Genomic DNA, 20,859 nt, shown 5'->3' with positions numbered 1-20,859 from the left:
TTTTTTTTGAAAAATAAGACAGAACAACGACTCTTTTTTTTCTATTTTTCCTTCGCTTTTAATAAAACTAACTAATAAGACATTTTTTTTCATTTTCTCAAAATTTCGGCAGAGTTTTGACGGTATTCGGGCATTGGTTTTTTTTTTCAAAAATAAATAATCAATTCCCTAACCGCTATTTCTTTTTTCTTCAATTTCACAATATTCCTGATATTCAAAAGTCGGTCAACACACAAGTCTGAATCAAATAAATGCGCAAGTAGCAGCAAGTAAGATGCATCAGGATGGTCATTTTCATTTTTGGTACACCTGTCCTAGACAGACCCAACCCCTGTGTTGAGCCTCCAAAGTCAAATGCACATGATGCAAACAAACATTCCTACCAGGGATCCGACATGAAGCTGAGTTATTCTAGGTTCATAACCTGGGTATTTGTTCTAGACTGTGTACCCGAGCTGACAACTCGAGTCGAGGACGGGGCTACGTACCGGGGACCCGCGGGATCGTCCGGCTTTGTAACTTGTCCGGCCTCTTTCTTATTTCAGGTATTGACACTAACAGAATAGGGAGTCTCGACCAGCGAGCACATCCCCGGAGATGAAGAGAGAAGGGTTCGGCACAGTTTATATATACAGTCAAATAATATCAAAGCCGTAAAAGCAACATTTAGTACATTAGGCTCAAACATGTAAAAATCAGATAAAGCCAAATATAACAATTTATCTAAGCTCGAATTTCTAACCCTGAACCAGTGGTTCTGGGTTCGGTCCCCAGCAGAGTCGCCAGAGCTGTCACACCACCTTTTTCCGCCCCCGCGAGGGGTTGAAGGAGTTTTTTCCAATTAAAGGACAATCGAAACGAGATTTGTTTATTTATTTCAGAGTCGCCACTTGGGAGATTTAGGGTGTCCCAAGTCACCAATTTAATCCCGAATCGAGGAAAAGAATGACTCTGTATTACAGTCTGCGAACCAGAAATCCAGATAAGAAATTCTGTTAACCCGGGAGAAGGTGTTAGGCATTCCCGAATTCCGTGGTTCTAGCACGGTCGCTCAACTATCATATTCGGCTTGTTTATCTAATTTTATACAATTATGCACTCTTGTGCAAGTTTTAACTCTTTACCACTTTTATTATTATATTTTAAAAAAAATGTGAACATTTTTTAAAAAGAACATGTCTTTGGATTGCGTCACATGAAATGCACCCGTAATCCGGAACACATTTTTTATTCAATGTTTTGGGATTTGGATTTGGGTCGCATGAAATGCGCACCCGAGTTTAAGAAGGTAAGATTAATTAAATCGTGCGCCTAAAGCAATTAGCGTATTATTATTTCTGGGTAAGGCCGTGGAATTTTGCTAAACGGCTCATCCCGAAGTCTAAGTAATTTTAATTAAACATTTATCGAGGGCCCCGCAATTTGTGCGTTTTATTGGGCGAGGCTCATCTCATTTATTTTAAAAGGATAATCCTAAAGTGCCTACATTTTTTCTTTTAAAATTGTCTCTACAAAATGAAAGAGAAAAGGTCTTAATTTATTTACATGCTTGAGTTGTTATAGTTGAGTTTCGAATATGATTCATAAATTCTGAAAATGATACAAGCAGGGCAGTCCGTTGCCAATGCGGGCCCAGGCCCAACGTATATGGCATAAAACTAGACCTGGACCATCTTATTCACATGTTACTACCTAATTACATTATACTAGGCATGTTCTCAGTTTGTCAAATTAAAAAAAAATTAGCAATCTAATTTTAATCCTAAACCATTTACATGCTGAAATTAGCCAATATTATTTAACTAAACAATATTCCTACCAAGTTCCGAAATGGTCTATTCGTTTAATTTTTTAACTAGACGGAGTTACTACACCATTTATTTATTTTTAGGTAATATATAGATAGTTCATCCGTAAAGCTATCGTCAGATGTTCCACTATATATATTAAATAGCTACATGGTTCTGATTTTTGTATGCTAAATAATATATATATACAAATAAAATTCAGAATTTAACTAAAATAAATTTAGAACTTCAACTCTTCATTTTCGTATTCATGCTTCATATTTCAGTTTACAGTAACCAGTGTGTCAGTTGTGTACCTGATATTGGAAGCAAAAGAAAAGGGAGATCAGCGGAAATTCAGTAGCAATTCAACAACAGCAACCCCAGCAACCAGTAACAACCAACAACAAGAAACTAGTGACAGATTTTAAACTCAAAAAAATCCAGAAACACCACCAACAATCAACGGACAGAAGCAAAGGGAATCTTTTCAAATTTTGAAAGACTAGTTAGTGTTTAACCCTTAATTTCTGAATCCGTATATCAGAATATTTGGATTGTATATCAGGTGTATATTATTCTTCTTTTGAATTTCCAGAATGTTTTTCTTTTTATTTTCTGAGTCTTAGTATTTTCGGAATTTTCTCTCTCTTTAATATCCAGCTCTTTTTTTTCTCTCTATCTTCTTCTTCTTTTAAAATCTTTTTCCTGTATTCTGTCCCCCTTTATATTAAACAATTATTATCAACCCCACCCCATTACATCTTGTCCCCCATGCTTAACATAAAGAATTATTCAAAATGTTCAATTACCAAACTACCCCTCCGACCTTATTGCAATTACCATTTTACCCCTGAATGTACTGCAATTTACCAAACTACCCCATCAGCTATAACCAATTCACCTAATCAATCTCAACCAAAATATAGCCAATATGACCAATTTCTAAACAAATTCAACAACAAATCATATGAACACAGATGAATCATACAACTTCAAATTAATGGAAATAAGTTAACCATATTGGGAACCAATCCTGGTTAACTTAGACCAAAAATGAATGAGCAAAGAGACAACAATACCAACAACAAAATACATGATTCAAACTAAATCAACAAATCAAAAACCAAAATATAAACTCACATTAAATCACTGGATTAAAAACGAACTTCAAATAAAAATGAACATGAATTAAATCCATATTAAATAACAAACATGACGGATTCAAATGATTAAACCAACATATTTCCCTATTACAACTAAATTCTTTTTAGAAAAATAAAAACAAAACCGAAGAAGAAATAATTATGAATTTAAACTTGAATCTAACAACATTAACAATTTCTGAAAAATACATAAAACACATGAAACAAACTGAAGAAATAATTAATTAAATTTCAATTTGAATCTAACAAACATTAAACTAACAATTTCACATGAACAAACTAAAAAATTAACAAAACAATGAACACGAACAAAACAAACATTTCCTGATTTTAGATTTGAGAATATCAAAACAAAATACGGACAAAAGTGAAACTCAAAAAACCCACTAACCGGATCGAAACGATGACCAACGACGAACTCGAACTATGTATGGACTCTTTCGACAAACCTCGACCAAAGCTCGAACAAACGAGATGGTTGAGTCTCGTTTTGGGACTGAAGGCGACGAAGCAAATGTGAAGCAGCAACGATGGGGTCTGTTTGGACGTAGCGAAGAAGAAGCAGTAGGAGCTGGTCGTTTGGATGGAGACAAATGAAACGAAACCCCACGTCCATGGCTGGAGCTCGGAGATGGCAGAGGTGAGCGTAGGCAGCCATGGGAGCTCGAGTTCGAGCTCGACGAAAACGATGAAAATGAAGCAGCATCGACTGGGTTTCGCTGGACAAAGCAACAGGTGACGGGGAAGGTTTGGCGGAGCTGGAGGCAGCGGGCAGCAGAAGAAGCAGCAACCATGGCGTTATGGTCGTCGACGGGGCAACTGGGGACGATGGTGATGACAAAGCAGAAGATGAAGCAGCATGAAGCTTAGCCATGGCAGCCATGGCGACGGGTTGACGATGAAGACGCAGTAACGTCAACAGAAACGAGCTCAATGGAGGAGAAAATGGTGGTGGCTAGAGCTTGTTCGTGGTTGACGAGCAAAAGCAGTCGCGGGGTTGAGGGCAGCCATGGATGTGTGTTTTGGAGTTTGGAGGAGTTGTTCATGGTGAGGGTGGTCGATGGGGTGTTGGAGGAGACGATGGGGCTGGGCAACTATGGGTTGACGACGAAGCGTGTGCGTGTGTGTTTCAAGAAGACGAAGCAAGGGCAGCCATGGATGGGGTGTTTGGGATTTTGGAGAAGAAGAAGAGAGGGTGGGGGGCGGATAGTTTAGTTTAGGGTTTGGTTTTTTTTTTTGTTTTTGTTTTGTTTTGGGAAAAAATAAAAAATGAAGAGGGGTTAGGTATTGGGGTTATAGGGCGGACCGGGTCGACCCGTGTGGTGGACCGGGTCATGGGGAAGGTTGGGTAATTTTTGGGCTTGTAGCTTGAATTAGAAGAAGAGCCCAATTCCGATTTTTTTGTATTTTTGCTCTCTTTTCTTCTTTTATTTTTGTAAAACTAAATTCTAAAAATCCTTAAATTATTATTAAGAACTAAATTAAGTTATAAAAGCGTAAATTAACTCCCAATAATAATTAACGCACAATTAAGTAATAATTAAGTATAAAATTGTACAATTGGACATTAAATGCTAAAAACGCAAAAGATGCCTATTTTTATAATTTTCAATTTTTGTAAAACAAACTTAATTACCAACAATTGTAGAATTAAATCCTACATGCAAAATGCGACATATTTTTGTATTTTTTTATTAATTTAACAAATAAACATGCACAGACAAATACAAATAATTATCCAAAAATATCACAAAAATTCTCAAAATTGCACACCAAGGAAAATCATTTTATTTTGAATTTTTTGGGAGTAATTCTTTCATAGGGCAAAAATCACGTGCTTACACTCTACACTCATCACCTCGACCTTGATAAGATTCTAATCCATTTCAGACTGCATTGACCTCAGTCTCCCCTGCAGATAGTCACACTCTGCGGCTACCCCCTTGCCTAACTCAAGCTCTTCGTCCTTCACACGAAGTTGCTCCTCGAGCACACTATTTCTGTGAACGCCCTCCATCAACTACTGGTCTCTCTTCTCCAATTCCTTGCCGAGGGATCGAGTACCGGGATTCTCCCTCAACCGCTCGTGCATCTCATGACACTTATTGCGATAGCGCCGATATTTCTCCAATGCCTTCAGGAAAATCTTAGTCCGAATGTCAGCCCTACAAGCACTCTCAATTTCCAACATGTACGTTTGAAAAATGAAAAGACGGGTTAAGATCGTATCATCCAGAAAAATAAAAGAAACATGAAAGAAAGGCAAAATGTACCCTCAAGCCCATAGCGGCCACTTCATGCATCAAGTTGGTATCAAGAACGTTCCGAAGAGCCTCGTTCTTGGCAGCAGAGCATAAAATGTCGAACTGCGGCACCAGATCCTCCATGTCCCCTAGGAGATTAACATCTAAAGAGATGTCAAGAATACGGGATGGGCCTCCCGCATGAACCACCGAGTGGGTGATACCCTCCTCAAACATCCTAACATCATTAGGATCGAGGTTCAACTCGGATTCATAGTCATCGACCAAGACGCCCTTTCCTCTTTTAGCAGCTAAGGAGGAAGCACGACTAGGTATGGAGGATGAGGGCACGTCCGAAACCATAACGGCGACCTCAAAAATTTGTCCCCCCGTCACGACAGGTTGCTGATCAATGACAATGGCAAAAATCTTTGTCGACGGGGTAGATATGACGGCTGGCTCCGTCTCTACGGGCGGAGTGGTATCAACCCCCACCCCAGATCTTGTCAAGGGAGAGTCATCCAGATGTATTACAGTTGGAGGGGTTGTCTCGAATTCCACTCGCCACCTCTTGGATGGCCCCTCTTCTTCCTCAGCACGGGGAGATTCATCCGTCAGACGAGTGGCACGAGTCAGAACCAGCCCTCGACGAGGACCGAGCAATAGATGTTGCGGCAGGGCGAGTAGACGATGCAGGCTGATGAAAAGCTAATGGAGGAGCCCTCGCTCTCCACAGTCCACACTCTCCTTGACATTAACAAACAACACATAAGAAACTAAGTAAAAAGAGAGGAAAAATAGCAAACAGAAACGACATCTCACATGTAAGGGGCCTGCGTCCAAATTTTTCATAAAAGGCCGACCATGTGCGAACCCCTGCCGGCTGCCATATGGGGAAGGATGGAACTCACCCACTCGCGGATACCTTCGACAGATGCAGCTTCAAAGACATAATGTGGTTTAATACTGTAACAGAAAGCGGTCGGGCATCTCTCTGACTAAAAACATAAGAAACTTACGCGCAAAGTTCCACTTCTCAGGGAACCCCGTTGGATCCGCCACATGGTGCTCGGTCCGCACATAGAAATAATTCTCGTAGAAATGATGGTTAGCCCTGTCGTCCATTTTCACCACCATACTCTTCGACCCCCGAGGGCACATGTGAATCATCGTGCCGCGAATGAGCTGAGGGGCAAAGATATTGAGCATGTGATCCAAAGTAATCTCACGACCGGCGAGCTTCGCGAAGTTGAGCAACATAAGGAACAATTTATACATGTATGACGAAAGTTGAGCAGGGCATACCTCGTAAAAACGACAGAAATCTACCACCAGGAGAGGAAGTGTGTACCCAATAAGAAAGGGGTAGGCGTAGAACACGCAGTACCCGGGGCGGTCAAAATGGACTATGTCGTCCCCTACCGCCGGCCGCATGTCAACGTAACGGAAAATTCCCTACCTAGCTTTCAATTCTGTGATTTCCTCCTCTTTTATAATAGAGGGGACAGGTCCGGCTCCTCCCCAGCGCGACTGCAGAAGTCGGTCCATTCTTTCCCAAGACGAGGCAAGATCTCGGCTACCGACGGGTGCTCCTCATCTTCCACCACCTCTACTCCTCTGGTGGCCAGAGCAACATTTTCCGGCGCCAGAATTGTGACAGGGAGGTCAGCGCGAGAAGAATCACCAGCCATTGTATCAATTTGGTGTAGTAAAAAGACAATGGAAAGAAAGGATGAAAGTTTTCAGTTAACTGGGGGCGAGTGAAAATTTGGAGTATCAGGAAGAAAGTATATTCGCCAAATTCTTTCAAGCAAAGGGCAAGGAAGTGTGTCAATTGAATATGTGTTCCTTCTATTTATAAGAGACATAAATAGCCCAAGCACGAAACTCAATAGTCGTCAATCAAATCTGATAGGGCACGAAACGTTTCGATTCCCTAGGAACGTGTGTCATAATAGCGACAACCACAAAACAACGTTTCAATCCAAACGACGTTTCGGTTCCGAAACAGCCGCAACGGTCCAAGGATATCGAAAGAGCGTCGTCATCTCACTTAAAACCTAAGGAGCATAACCAAGGGATGAGTAGTCAGATTTCTCTCGGATTTGTAGCAATCATGATCCGTCTGCCTGGCCCGACAGGGGACGACCCCGGCAGACGGAGGGACTAATTGTATTGGTCAAAATCTGACCGCTGCGGTCAAGCTGACCAACATCCCGTCCAAGCGGCAAGGCAGCGAAAGACGACATGGTCTATTCCATATCCCGCACTCACGATACCCATCGAGTTAGAAGAAACAATGTTCAGGGGACGACCAAGGCAGACATAGTATGAAAGAGCATCAGACCAAGTACATAGCAAAGGTCCCATGACTATATATAGTGGGGGAAAACCTTCGGTAAGGGGGAGGGGGCAGTTTTTTACTTCTTTCTCTCTAGTCTCTCCCTAGTTCTCTCTTCTGTAATCTTCATAATAAAAAGAAGAGCGAAGCATTCTCCAAGAAAATATGTAAAATGGTCTCCTCCATTGATTAATGCGAGCCACAATGGAAAGTTTCAATAAGATTGGTTACCTCTATCTTATCTTATGTATTATTTTTCCAATTAATTTATTGATTTGGAGTTTATTATTTACCCCTTTATTTTTTTAATTGATTTATTAAAAAAGGTTCTAATATCTTTTGAGTCAAACAAAATCATTGACCTAACATTTGATTATCACGAATTCAAATTCTAATGAGGTTCTAGCCACCAAAGCTTAATACTGTGCAAATTCAATTTTCGTAACGGTGCTTTGTCTTCTCCTTTTCCGGTTCTTTTTTCTACATTGTTGGTCTTTTATGTTTTTCCCCCATGTAAAATAGGAGTAGTAATTTTCAAATGAGGTTCCAGTCAATGACATCAATGAGACATTCCTGTCCTACACAACAATTGAAGTATAAAAGCCCAAACTATCCGTACTAGAAAGCAGACGATCAAAACAGAATGCTTAGCCTTCCTTCAACAAAATAATCAAATCAAAACACCCTTTACTAATCTAACCACCGGTAGATGGAAACTGCTCTTTCAACAACACCTGCATCATTTCTCAGAATCAATTGATTTTCTAAACTCCTCTCTCTCTCTCTCTCTCTCTCTCCTTGAGCGACAAAGGGGGAGAGAGAATAATAGCTGATTTCTTTTTGTAAATTCTTGCACTGAAAAATGCAATTGAAATCTGTCAACACATTTGCAATCACTATCATGTTTGGTTTTGCACTTATCATCCTATTTTTCTCTGGATTTCTTGATTTCCCACTTACCGCTTCTTCAATCCCATCAACCAAAAATCAAATCTTGACCACCATCTCAGCTTCCAAGCCCGACCCGTTTAGCAACTTGTTCGGTGCTTTCAAGAAATGGGATTCTCAAGTGGGTTGTGCTCAATTCAAGGATAAACACAAAGGGTTGTTGTTAAATTCTTCTTCTGGTTCTTTGCAAAAAGTTGATGAGGGTGAATTGAAATGTAATGAGCTGAAGATGGATCATGTGAGTGTATTAGTTAAAGGCTGGACTTGGATTCCTGATAATTTGGATAATTTGTACTCTTGTCGATGTGGGCTTAGCTGTTTGTGGACTAAATCCGAGGTTCTAGCTGATAAGCCTGATGCTTTGTTGTTTGAGACAGCAACTCCTCCCCTTGAGGTATTATTTTTAACCAATATTAGCTCTTTTAGCTTAAGCGTGATTGAGCAGTTTTAGCTGTGGAAATCAACATTAATAATGCATCTGCATGAACTTATATTTTCTAGTTCGTGGTAGTGCCTGATTGATTACTGTCTAAGCTGCTATCTTTAGGAATCAGTGTTGGACTTGGCTCAAAACATGACAAAGTGGAGGCAAATGATCAACTAGCTGGATGAGACTAAGTTGTTGTTGTTGTTACCTTCTCCAAAAAAAAAAACACTAAGTTGTTGTTGTTACACTTACGTTGGGTTCCGGCGTTTGTTAGGAGCTTTTTATTCTGGTTTGTCCATGTAAAATACATTTAGAGAAACTCTAATGTTAGAGAACCTTCATTTCCCTTAAAAAAGTAAATTATTTAGTACTGGAATGACATGGGCTTAAATAGAGCAGAATGGAAATTGAGGACTCATATACCGAATCCCAACTAATTTGGGGTTGATGCGGGCTCGAAAGATCTTCCTTCAGCCTTGAAAGTATTCCGATGCTTTAGTGTGAATGCAATCACTTCTCCAAATATAGTTGAGTAAATGTCTATTTGCCGTAGCTTAAAATCAGTCAAGGATTTGAACTTTGATGTTATCAGCATATGATTTCTTTATGCCTTGTTGGAGAGACCCATGGAATTACCTTTTTATGTCATCTTACATGTCACAATACAGAAGAGTGAAATGGACAGCGAATAATCATTTCCCAAGAGGATTGCAACTTGTATATTCCATCTACCTCGTTACCCTTTCTTATAAAGTTAGTGCATGATGAATTCAGGCATTCACATGTTTTGATCCGAATTCTCAGACCGTCAATTAAGCTTCTTAACAAGCTTCTACTTCAAATACATTTAGAATTCTCTTTTCCTTAGAATGTTTGAGGTGATATACTAAAACATCAACAATATATGTTCCATTAGATGCTCTGCAGACATCATCCTACCGGTTTAATTATGTGAAATAGATACATGTGAATGTACTGAGAGTTTTGAATCATCTGTTTCGTGCTGCTATTCCCTGTATATGTTTAGCTTCCAAACGTTCTGAGGTCTCTCCAACTAAACTGGACTAGTCGATCTGTCACAGCTCCAGAAATGTAATCTTGAAGCCTCAATTCCTTTCGTTTGCTAACTCTTTGCAAGTACTTTACATTAAACTTCTGATATTTTTGAAGCTAATCGGTGGAGCTTGCAGCTAGGAAACATTTATTTCCAGAAAACGAAACCTTTTACCCTTTATTTTTCAGATAGACTAACCCACAGTCACAGATTACTTTCATCCATATGTCACAGATTATTGTTTTCTAATGGAGCCTCAAAGCTGTGATGTTGACCAATCAATGGTTGTTTCACTTATTCTTCTCGAGATATATGTTATTGATGTATGGAGAAAATAGAAAAAAAAAGTATCCTTTACTTATAATGGCAGCAGGACTATCCGACTTGCATTATGGATAAAGTGAAGTACTGTTGGTAAAAAATACTTCAGACCCGATGATTTCTTATCTTACTAGTAATTTATGATTCTATCTTAGTTTAAGACTTATTTTTGTGTATAGTGGTCAATGTTTTTTACTCAATTTTTTGCAAGTAAACCCCAAAAAACTGTCTGCTGTACCTGCTGTACTCTATGACATATTTAACTATTCAATTTCTTGGTGTTTTTGCTAGCTTGCTTCAAGTAACCAATTAGTTAAAGTCTATATATACATTGATGTGAACTTAGCATGTACAGTGCTCCACTTAGACCTACCCTTTGCAAAATTAGAGTTTGGTGTATGACTAATTGACTATAATGTTTTGGCATCCTGCTTTCCTGTTTTATGTTCAGTTATATAGCTTATTCAAGGTGTTTGCTATAATAGGGTGTTACGATGTTAATTGTAAGAATAGTTACTAGCAGCTTGTTAGGACATGGAACATAGCTATTTGTTCTCATAGATGTTGATGTACAGGTGGATCGAATTGCAGCTACGTAACAGGATCTAAAATTATACCCTTTGGTTTTGTTATGGTTCTAAAGTTCCTTAGTCAATCAGTAAATTTTCCATTCCTTATTTTCTGGGTTCATCATTTGAGAATTGGCGATTGAATCTTGCTTTATTCTGACCATTATTGTAGTATATTCTTCCTAAGTTTCTTTCTTGAAATGCTGATTTTGCTGAATGATTAGTCTGTTGGAAAACATATTGTTGACTCTAGTTACCCGAAATATATCTTAGTGCTGTTATTTCTGCATCTGTCTCTAAGCTATTCCATCACCCTCTTTTTTGAGCCTCTGCATCGAAGGGAAGGGAGAATTACCCACGCAAAAGATCTTGAGTCAAAGAGTGAATTGAGTTGCTTAAGAGTATGGTAGTACTGTTTGGCATTACCCAAGAAGGGTGTGAGTTGTAGAAGATGAATTGCGAATGAATGGATTATTTGGCTGTGTGTTATAGGAATTGTGTGACTAGTAACCATTGAGATTCAGATTTTTATTGTTTGACATGGAAAGGTTGATGGAAAATCCCCACTGCGAATCTAAATTACATCGAACTTTTGCTTTCTTGTTGCACACACACCACATGCATCATATTCTTCTCTACAGTCTCCTCACAATTGTTATTTCCTTTATCAGAGACGTCAAGGTGATCCATTACGTGTATACATGGATCTTGAAGCTGGTAGAAAGAAATCAGTGTATGAGGATATATTTATTAGCTATCATGCAGAAGATGATGTCCAGTCAACCTATGCTGGTTCACTTTTCCATAATAATCGAAATTATCACCTTTCGCCTTATAAGAACAATGTAAGTGAAAGGCCACTTTGTTCCCTAAATTTGCATGTAAATATTCAATCGTTGAGCATAATGATTTTACTTGCTCATTCTTTTAAGTGCTTGTTATAATCTCTAGCAATTTGTAAATTCGTAGGATACTCTTGTTTATTGGTCATCATCACGTTGTCTTCCTCAAAGAAACCAGCTTGCCAAACGTCTACTCAGCTTGCTACCTTCCCATTCATTTGGCAAGTGCTTGAACAATGTTGGAGGTCTAGACAAGGCACTCTCCCTCTATCCTGAGTGCATCAAGGATTTTAAGGAAGCACCCAAATGGTGGGACCATTTACATTGCGCTATGTCACATTACAAGTTTGTCCTTGCGATTGAGAACACCAGGACAGAGAGTTATGTAACAGAGAAGTTGTTTTATGCACTGGACTCTGGCGCGGTCCCCATTTATTTTGGTGCCGCGAATGTCTGGGATTTTGTACCTCCACATTCAATAATTGATGGAAGCAAGTTTAGCTCTTTGGAGGAACTGGCTTCCTATGTTAAGGCCGTTGCTAATGATCCGGTAGCTTATGCAGAGTATCATGCATGGAGAAGATGTGGTGTGCTTGGAAACTATAGAAAGACCCGAGCAGCAAGTCTAGATACTTTGCCTTGCAGGTTATGTGAAGCCATCAGTAAAAGAAATGGGAGAAATGCAAGAGCTTCTTGATTATTCAACTGCAAAAATACAGGGTTCTAGGTTTTAAATTTCATTATTGTGTACTTAGGTCTTTTAGTGTTGTTTCTTAACAATGTTTGTGTTGATAGGATATAGACTAGGTAGGGTGACTTGTAAAGATCCCGTGCCCATACAGATTAATCATACATAAAAATTTTGGTTCAAAGAAAATTATCTATTATATAATGTCAATTTCCACCAATATTCTCCTTGATTATGAACTCTGGCTCATTCATGATCCTAGAATTCTTCTTGTCTCTAGATGTCAATAGTATCAACTTCTTTTGCTGGTAAATTACGCTAATCATTATCTGTCAAATTAGAGAATGAAACTATGACACAGTCTTTATTGTAGACTTGCAGTTCAATTAAATCCTTTTTCTTCTTCGTAATGGAAATGCACATCAAGAGTCTAATGAATACGTTTTAATGGAAGATTAAACCCAAACTACTACTGCTGGTTTACAATTTGGTTTTCCTTTTCTTTGGTAATTTGTTTTTAGGTTGGATTTGTGGGGGGGGGGGGGGGGGAAGTTGATCTTGAAACAAGTCATCCCAGCTATCCCCATCTTTTAAGAAACTCAGCACCAGAGACCACTGAATTCTTTTCTTTTTTTCCTTTAAGCATCGGGTATCCGAAACCCAAACTTAGATAAAGAGAAACCAGCACACGAAAAAGGCTTTCATTGCTACAATTCCATGGAAACTCAACTAGTTATACAGTCATATAATACAAGGTACACAACATGCTCTGAGATATATTCAAGGACAACTAGTGAACTGATAAGGCAGAGACCAAGTAAAAATCTCATTACTTAGCCGTTACTAAGTACATGCAGCTTAAAACTCTCCTATAAAAATTCCTGAATGAGCAAAGAGAACTGACAACTAAGTACTAACTCAGGATCAACCAGGCAAAGAACATTTTTTTTGAGAATGCCCCAACATATGGCAGCGACCACATTGAACTACTCTCTTCGGACGCTTTAAACTCTCTATGCGAAGAACCTTCTTTTTGGGCCTGCCAGGTGGTCGTCGGGTTTTTGGTGGCCGAATTAGAATATCAACTTTTGCTCCTCCACCTTCTGTACCCTCACCAGCCTCTCTCCAAAGACTCCTGTTAGGAATTGGGTATATCATTTGTGAGTAGGTTTCACGATAACTGTGGACCGTGAAACAAGGCTCAGCAAATAACTGGGCATTCTGTCCACAAGAAATAAGTGCAGCAGCAGCATGTGCACACGGCACACCATAGAGTTGCCAACGGCGACATGAGCACACACGACTTCGTATGTCCACGATATTTGTCCTCTCAGTTGATACGATTTCAAATTCAATTTCATTTGCTCGTAGAACTTTGTAGCAGCGAGCATCAGCAATTGCTTCTGAAATCCTCTTTTCAGCAGATGGCACGAGTATTGACGTCAACCTCATGCCCATGTTACGGCGATCGTTAGACCATGATATCATTTGTTGGCGGATATGTTCCATCATCTGCACAATAGGAAGTTCGTGACACTCCAGTGCCCAGTTATACAACACTTCTGTTATCCCCAATGAAAAATGACCATATCGTAATCCTTCAAAATAGGCGACAGCCCAGTGCTGTGGATTGAAATGGTGAAACCACTGTAGGACATCTTGTGAAACCTCAACCATCTCGGTGACTTTGCTCTCAAATTCAGCTGCGGTAAGTGCATATACTGCATTCCAAAATATATTCACTAATTTTGAGTTCTTAAATGTATCTCGGAAATTCTCACTGATATAACGTAGGCAAAAACCATGAAATGCATTTGGAAAATGAGTCTCGACTGCCTCAACCATACCCGCTGATCTCTCAGACAGTATAGTAAGTCTTGGCATACTGTCAGTATTTACACCCAGAAGTTTGCGGAGCTCGGACATAAACCACATCCAGTTCTCGTCACTTTCCACATCAACAACAGCTATTGCCAAAGGAAACAACGTATCATTAGCATCAACAGCTGCAGCACAAAATATCATACCCAGGTACTTTCCTTTTAAATGCACTCTATCAAGTTCCAAAAGTGGTCGGCAAGCATTTAAAAATCCATAAATTGCTGCACGATATGAGACAAACAATCTTTGGAAACAATTCTCCTGACCCGTGCTAACTGATGCAATGCTCCCTGGATTAGTCTTCCTTATCTGTTCACAATATGCAGGAAGAAGCTGATAACCTTCTTCAAAGGTTCCATGTAGAGCAGCCATGCTGCGCTCCTTTCCTCGCCATGCTTGCATATAAGACACAGCAACCCCATGCTGACTTCGAATATCCTGCAAAATCTCCTTTGGCTTATACTGAGGATTATCCCTCACCCGTGATTCCACTGATCTTGCAACCCAACCCACTGATGCTTGCTGATGGTGAAGGCTCTGAACCCCTTCACACGTATGCTCACCGTGAAGAGTCCTAATCGTAAATGTAGGAACTCCCGGACATTTTGCCACATGAACACGCCATGGACAACCTTCTTTGGAGCACTTAGCTATGAATCTACTCCTATCTGATTTGACTATTCGAATTTCAAAATGCAATCCTATAGCTATCTCTTTCAAAGTCCTTCTACATGCATCAACATCCGGGAACTCTTGCCCAATTGCTAAAGGTTGGTGAATCAACACCCCATTCGATCCGGGTACTGCTGTAAACTGCTGACCATTTGAATCAGGTCCTGATACTACTATCTCGTGTGCTGATTCCAATACATGATCCCCCATAACTCTACAGCTTAAACCTCGTTGTTAAACCTCCCAACTATAATCACTCATTTTTCTTGAAGTTGCCAAAATTTCCAAATGTGCTACTGGGGATTCATAGATCACTCCAATTTCAATATCTACCAATTGACACAGGAAAAATGATCAATTACTTATCACTCAAAAACTCAATAACAAGAAAACACAACAAGCAAAAATCAATTCAAATTCTTTTTTTTTTTCAAATGACGGTGGTGTTTGAGCCAGCTTGCCCACGCCTCAAACTATTCCACACTACGTACCTGGTACAGAGTAACTCTACCAAGTTTTAGGTACTAGGCACATGGGAAAAAATCACCCAGTAACATCAATTCAAATTCTTATACTTGCATATACCCTAGTCATCTCTGCAAAAGTACACATTTCTAGAACTACATAGCCATTGACAAATAACAGAATGTAGCTTAAGTAAGCTAAAATTAGCTCCAAACTGACAGTTCATCATGAGTTTAAACAATCCAGATTGGTCATCAACATAGGGTCAAACTCGAAGAATATCACATACACAGAAATAAAACCTTTAATATGCATTCTGCTTCATTCAAATACAGAGTAACACAAACAAGGACAAATTAAAAACACAAGAAAACTAAAAGGGGTTTTATCTTTACCTGAAATATGCTGCTGCAATTATTCAGTTGTTGAAGAGATCTAATTAGGACCCAAAAATGGCCATAATTAATAGCTGAGCTACAATAATATAGATATGTAAATTATATAAGTTACTAACCAGAAGATGCAGAGAGAAGATGAACAGTGTAAAGGCGTAAATTTGACGAATGTCGAGGGCAATTGGAAAACCCTAATGTCGAAAATGCAATTTTTTCTCAAATCAATAAGAGAGATAAAGAGAGGGCCAATTGGGGAATTAGTGGATATGTGACGTAGAAAGAACGTTAATGAAATGATAATTTTAGCCTTAGATTTGTTAGTATTTGTGCAGTGTTTGAGAGGGCTAAGACTGTAAATAGATTTAAGGATTGTGGAAATGGAAATTACAAACTTGAAAATCTGTTTAAACTGCGATTCGTCAATCAAATTAGAAATTTGGCAAAAACCGAGCACGGTCGATCAATCAATTTTGATCGGTCAAAAAACTGACCAATTTAGTCGGTTTTTCAAAATATTTTATTTTTTAATTTTTTTTACGAAACTGACCAATTTTGGTTAGTTTTCTTTGGCGCAAAAATGCGGGAAACTATTTTTGAGTCCCGGAAAATTTATTTTTCAAGAAACCGACCAACTTTGGTCGGTTTTTCATTTAAAATAAATTAAAATTAATATTAAAAAAACCGACTGAAGCCAATCGGTTAATTCGGTCGGTCATTTTGAAAAATCAACCAACTTTGATCGGTAATTTTATTTTTTAATAAAACCGATCAACTTTGGTCGGTTATTTTCGTGCGAAAATACAATTAAAGAGTATAAATGAAATAAAAAACATACCTTATTCCTTAAACCCTAAAACGGAGACATTGGTACAAGAGGAGGCTAGAGAGACCTCGAGCGTAATATACGCTACCATCGGAGAGACTTTAGTCACATCTTAACCCATGGTTGAAGAATGAGGCGATCAAGAAAGTCGTGGGCCTCGTAGTACCCGCATACGACAGCTCTGTGGAGCTTTTCGGGTCGAAAACCTGTTCGACGTCAGAACCGATCTCAAAACCCTAATATCACCCTCTGAAGAGAAAGGACTTTCTCTATATCTATATCTATGCAACTAGTTCTTTCACTTGCTTCCAAATCCATCCATCTTACTTACTCAAAAGCTTTGAATATTCTACTCGAAATCTTGCTTCTAGCTTTGGGCACCTCTGACATAAACAGAAATAGCGTATATACAAGGCTAGCCTTTTCTCTCAAGCGTCTTGGTATTGGATCCGCTCTTCTGTTAACATGAACATGAATTAGATTCTATTCTAATTCTTTATTCTTAAGAGAATCCCCCACCCGAACCATTCTTAAGACCACCAAGCTCTCTTGAATGAATTCTACTCTTTCTGCTTTCGAGCTACACCGGGGGCAAAATCTTTTCCCCACTAAGACGTGCATCTTTATGGCTATATCGTCCTGAAGACGGATGCGACAGGAAGAAGTGGCATTTGGAAGTGTTGCTGACTTAACATTTAAGTTTCGGCATAACAAAGCTTGCACTGTCTTTTCGCACTTAGGCGCACAACGTGCCATTGGTAAGTCTTAAAATAAAATAGACCAATGGCCTAGTGGTAGAATATTATCCTGCCATAGTACAGACCCCGGTTCAATTCCCAGATGGTGCAATTTTTAATTACATAATTAAAATACGGACCAACTTTTCCCGACCAACTTTCGTCGGTATGCCCTCCCGACCTTCAAAATACCGTCCACACATAAATGGTTGTGTTTTGGACGATTATTGGCCATTATCGATCAACTTTAGTCGATTTTTTGGACGATTTTGCCCAGGTTTCTAGTAGTGTACTTTGCTAAGTATTACAGTTATTCAAAATCGAACCGCTAGTTTAAATATTGGAAACGGATTAAAATTTTATAGCTAGCGATTTATTAATATAGAGTCGAATTATTCAATTTCGTTTATCAGATAAATTATTAACTCGTTAAAAAATCAGTAAGACTAACAAAATCACCATGTAGGCATGCAAAGCAGTCCAATTGATGACATGCATTGTGTCATTTACTCACTCCAAATGAACAAATACATTGTTGGATTTGAAAGAAAGATCTTTTTTTAGGTCAGACTTAACTTCTAGCTTGATATACGTTATTGATTTAAATAATAAATATATCGATAATCGTTAATCCGATTCCAAATCAACCAATATCTTATTGATTGACTAGTGAATTAATATATTTAAAATTCGATAACCGATTAATCAAACCGTTAAATATAATATCCAATCGGTCCGTCCGATAAGCAACCCTAGCTAGTACTAAATGAAGGATGTGGTTGCGAAAATAATGTAAGTCAACGTAAACTATAAGATAATTTTTTTTAAAAAAACATAAACTATAATATAGTCTTTGTGTATTTTGATATGTTTCTCTAAACACTATTTTAGATTATTTTTTGGAAAACTACTAATTATGAATTTATAAGTAGCTTATTATAAAAATTGATCAATTCAAAAAATATTAAATATTAACCAATTACTACCAATATTAGCCAACTAGCTATTTGTAGGCAAAAAAAGGTTAATTGTTTGCTTTCTTTTTGAGTGGGTGTTATTAGAATTGATTAGATATATCTTAAGTAGCTTGAATCTCAATTTTGGGATGATTTAGTGGAGTTTTGAGTTGGTTTGAATTGAAAATTCGAAGTTGAAGATAAACATGAACATGAAAAAAATAATATGTGTATCACATTGTGTATGATTTATGTATTATATGTGTATCAAAGGTGTATCACGTATACCTATGTGCGTGATACATGTGTTGCAGAAGAATTTTTTGAATTTGATTTTAACTAATAAATTTTGATACCAAATCAGTCCAAATCACCTCAAATCTTCATCAAATTTTATATCTTGACTCTTCTATAGTCAGACCTCTCTATAACATCATCTCTATAAAATAACACTTTACTATAAAAACTAGCTTTTTCGGAACCAATTTTCATGTTATGCTATAATATATGTTCTATATAACAACACTTCGCTGTAACATCCAAAAATATTCGGAACAAACGAGGATGTTATAGAGAGGTTTGACCGTATATGTTTTCAATAAATTTCAACCGTACCCATTGACAAATATCCTTTTTTGCTTAGATTTTTTGGAATCTTGTATATATATATTTTGCATTTTATCACCTTATTTGCTACCTCATCCATGAAATTTTCTTTCGTCTTGCACCTAATGTTGCTAATCACTGTGTATATGATTAATGGCTAGAGGTTGGTAAGTTGAGACTTTTTTGTGACATTTCTGTAATATTTATTTTTTCAAAATTGATTAACGTCCAAAATTAGACGAAGAAGTTGATTTAGGTCTCATTTGTTTGCACTTAATTAAGGTATTAATCTTAATCATTCAGATCTCATACATTAAGTGCGTTTGTTAAAGTCTGAATCTTAATTATTCTGATCTTAATCATTAAGTGTGTTTGTTTTTTTATTTCACAACTACTTAATGAGTCTGAATAGGCCTGTATGATTAAGATCTATAACAGAGACTTAATTTCATTAAGATGCTATCATCCATATTCATTATTAACTGCCGCTACCGCCTACCACTACTAATTATCAACTACCACCATGCCACCACCACCACTATACTCAACCACCATCACTGCCACCACCATCATCCTCAATCATAGCCGCTATCATTATCGACTATCACCACCCACCACTCCCATCATTCTCAGCCACAACCAACACTTATCCACCTCAACTACCAGAACTAAACACCTCATCATCATCAACAACCATAATCCATCATTATAAACTACCACTACTCACCACCATCTTCCTCAATCACAACTACCACCACCACCTGCCATTATTAATCATCACCACCCACCACCACCATCCTCAATCATAATCGCCACCACTATTTATTACCACTAGCTGCTACCCTGAACCACCACCATCAACCAAAGCTACCACCAACCACCGCTTCTAGTCGCCATTCACAAGCACCATCGTTAGCCATCACCACCAGTAATTACTATATTTTAAAAAAAAGTATATATATCTTATTGATATAATATTAGATTAATTAGTATTTCATTTGAATTTTATGTTTATTAATTTTTAAATAAAAATATATTTTATACATTCAGATATAAAAAGTCAAACATTGTTAATCATTTAGTATTCAGATTCAAATGTCTTAATCTTAATACACATCTTGATATTTAGATATATATTCATATTCAGACATTTTAATCTTTAAAAAAAACAAAAACCGAGGCCTCAGTAACCTCCGTGAACCTATTACTTTACAGGGGTAGTAAATGAATTCAGATAAAAAGATCAATCACTAAAACATATCTACTCGTCAAAATTTAACATCACGAGTTTGGGGGATCATAAACTTCTATTACTTCTTTATTATTTCTTAATCTTTCAATTAGCGGTAACTACAACATTTGGTTTTTAAATTCTACGATTTTCAATTTACTAAATCACTGTTCAAACAATATTATAACTCGATTCTGTAGACCCTCATAAGCTATAATGGTCGATCAATTTGAATAATCAATATATTATATTAACATATGTCCCTGTGATCATTGCATTTCATCAATTACTGCATATGGCTTAGAAAGCGAAAGAAATTCTTTAAACAATTTATTAAAGAAAGAATTACAAGAAAATACACATGACTTCACACCATAACAAAAAAAGGTCCATGTTTTTAAGTTTTACCCAACCTAACCCATATTGTACATATTTTGAAAGCACTATCAAATTCAAAATCTGTGTTCTTACAACCATTGCTTCTAAAAGCTATGGAGTTAAACTTGTGTTCTCACAACCATTGCTTTCACTCTCTCTTCTTCTCACTTCTTCTACATATGCTTCAAGAGGCCGTCCACCATTGCTGCTTCTTACCTTGTGTCACCTGGTTGCAATGTAAGAAAATTAAAGAGTAGAAGTCCACCATTGAAGGCCATTCAAAGTTTTGCTTTCGAAAATAGGATTTTTTGAGTTTGTTAGTTGTTTGG

General features: G+C 37.9%; 2 protein-coding genes across 3 annotated transcripts; one reads left to right on the top strand and one right to left on the bottom strand.

The window, feature by feature from the left end:
• The first annotated feature begins 8,035 nt into the window (after positions 1 to 8,035).
• Positions 8,036 to 12,575, top strand: LOC107766558 (alpha-(1,4)-fucosyltransferase). Its single transcript, XM_016585352.2, has 3 exons — positions 8,036 to 8,879; positions 11,528 to 11,701; positions 11,826 to 12,575. The coding sequence occupies exons 1-3, from the start codon at positions 8,400 to 8,402 to the stop codon at positions 12,393 to 12,395; spliced, it is 1,224 nt and encodes a 407-aa protein (XP_016440838.2). The 5' UTR covers positions 8,036 to 8,399; the 3' UTR covers positions 12,396 to 12,575.
• A 496-nt stretch (positions 12,576 to 13,071) lies between these two features.
• On the bottom strand, positions 13,072 to 16,054 carry LOC107766559 (uncharacterized). 2 transcript variants are annotated; one of them, XM_016585354.2, is made up of 3 exons: positions 15,919 to 16,054; positions 15,800 to 15,839; positions 13,072 to 15,268 (listed from the first exon to the last, which is right to left on the bottom strand). In XM_016585354.2, exon 3 carries the CDS (start codon positions 15,147 to 15,149, stop codon positions 13,311 to 13,313), a length of 1,839 nt encoding a protein of 612 aa, XP_016440840.1. In that variant the 5' UTR covers positions 15,150 to 15,268; positions 15,800 to 15,839; positions 15,919 to 16,054; the 3' UTR covers positions 13,072 to 13,310. The 2 variants fall into 2 exon arrangements, with proteins under 2 accessions (XP_016440840.1, XP_016440841.1); XM_016585355.2 differs by lacking the exon at positions 15,800 to 15,839 and having other exon boundaries at positions 15,919 to 16,050.
• Between the last annotated feature and the right edge of the window lie 4,805 nt (positions 16,055 to 20,859).

This window comes from Nicotiana tabacum, chromosome 8 (assembly GCF_000715075.1).
Source record: "Nicotiana tabacum cultivar K326 chromosome 8, ASM71507v2, whole genome shotgun sequence".
Taxonomy (NCBI): domain Eukaryota; kingdom Viridiplantae; phylum Streptophyta; class Magnoliopsida; order Solanales; family Solanaceae; genus Nicotiana; species Nicotiana tabacum.
This window is presented reverse-complemented; position numbering and strand designations above follow the sequence as displayed.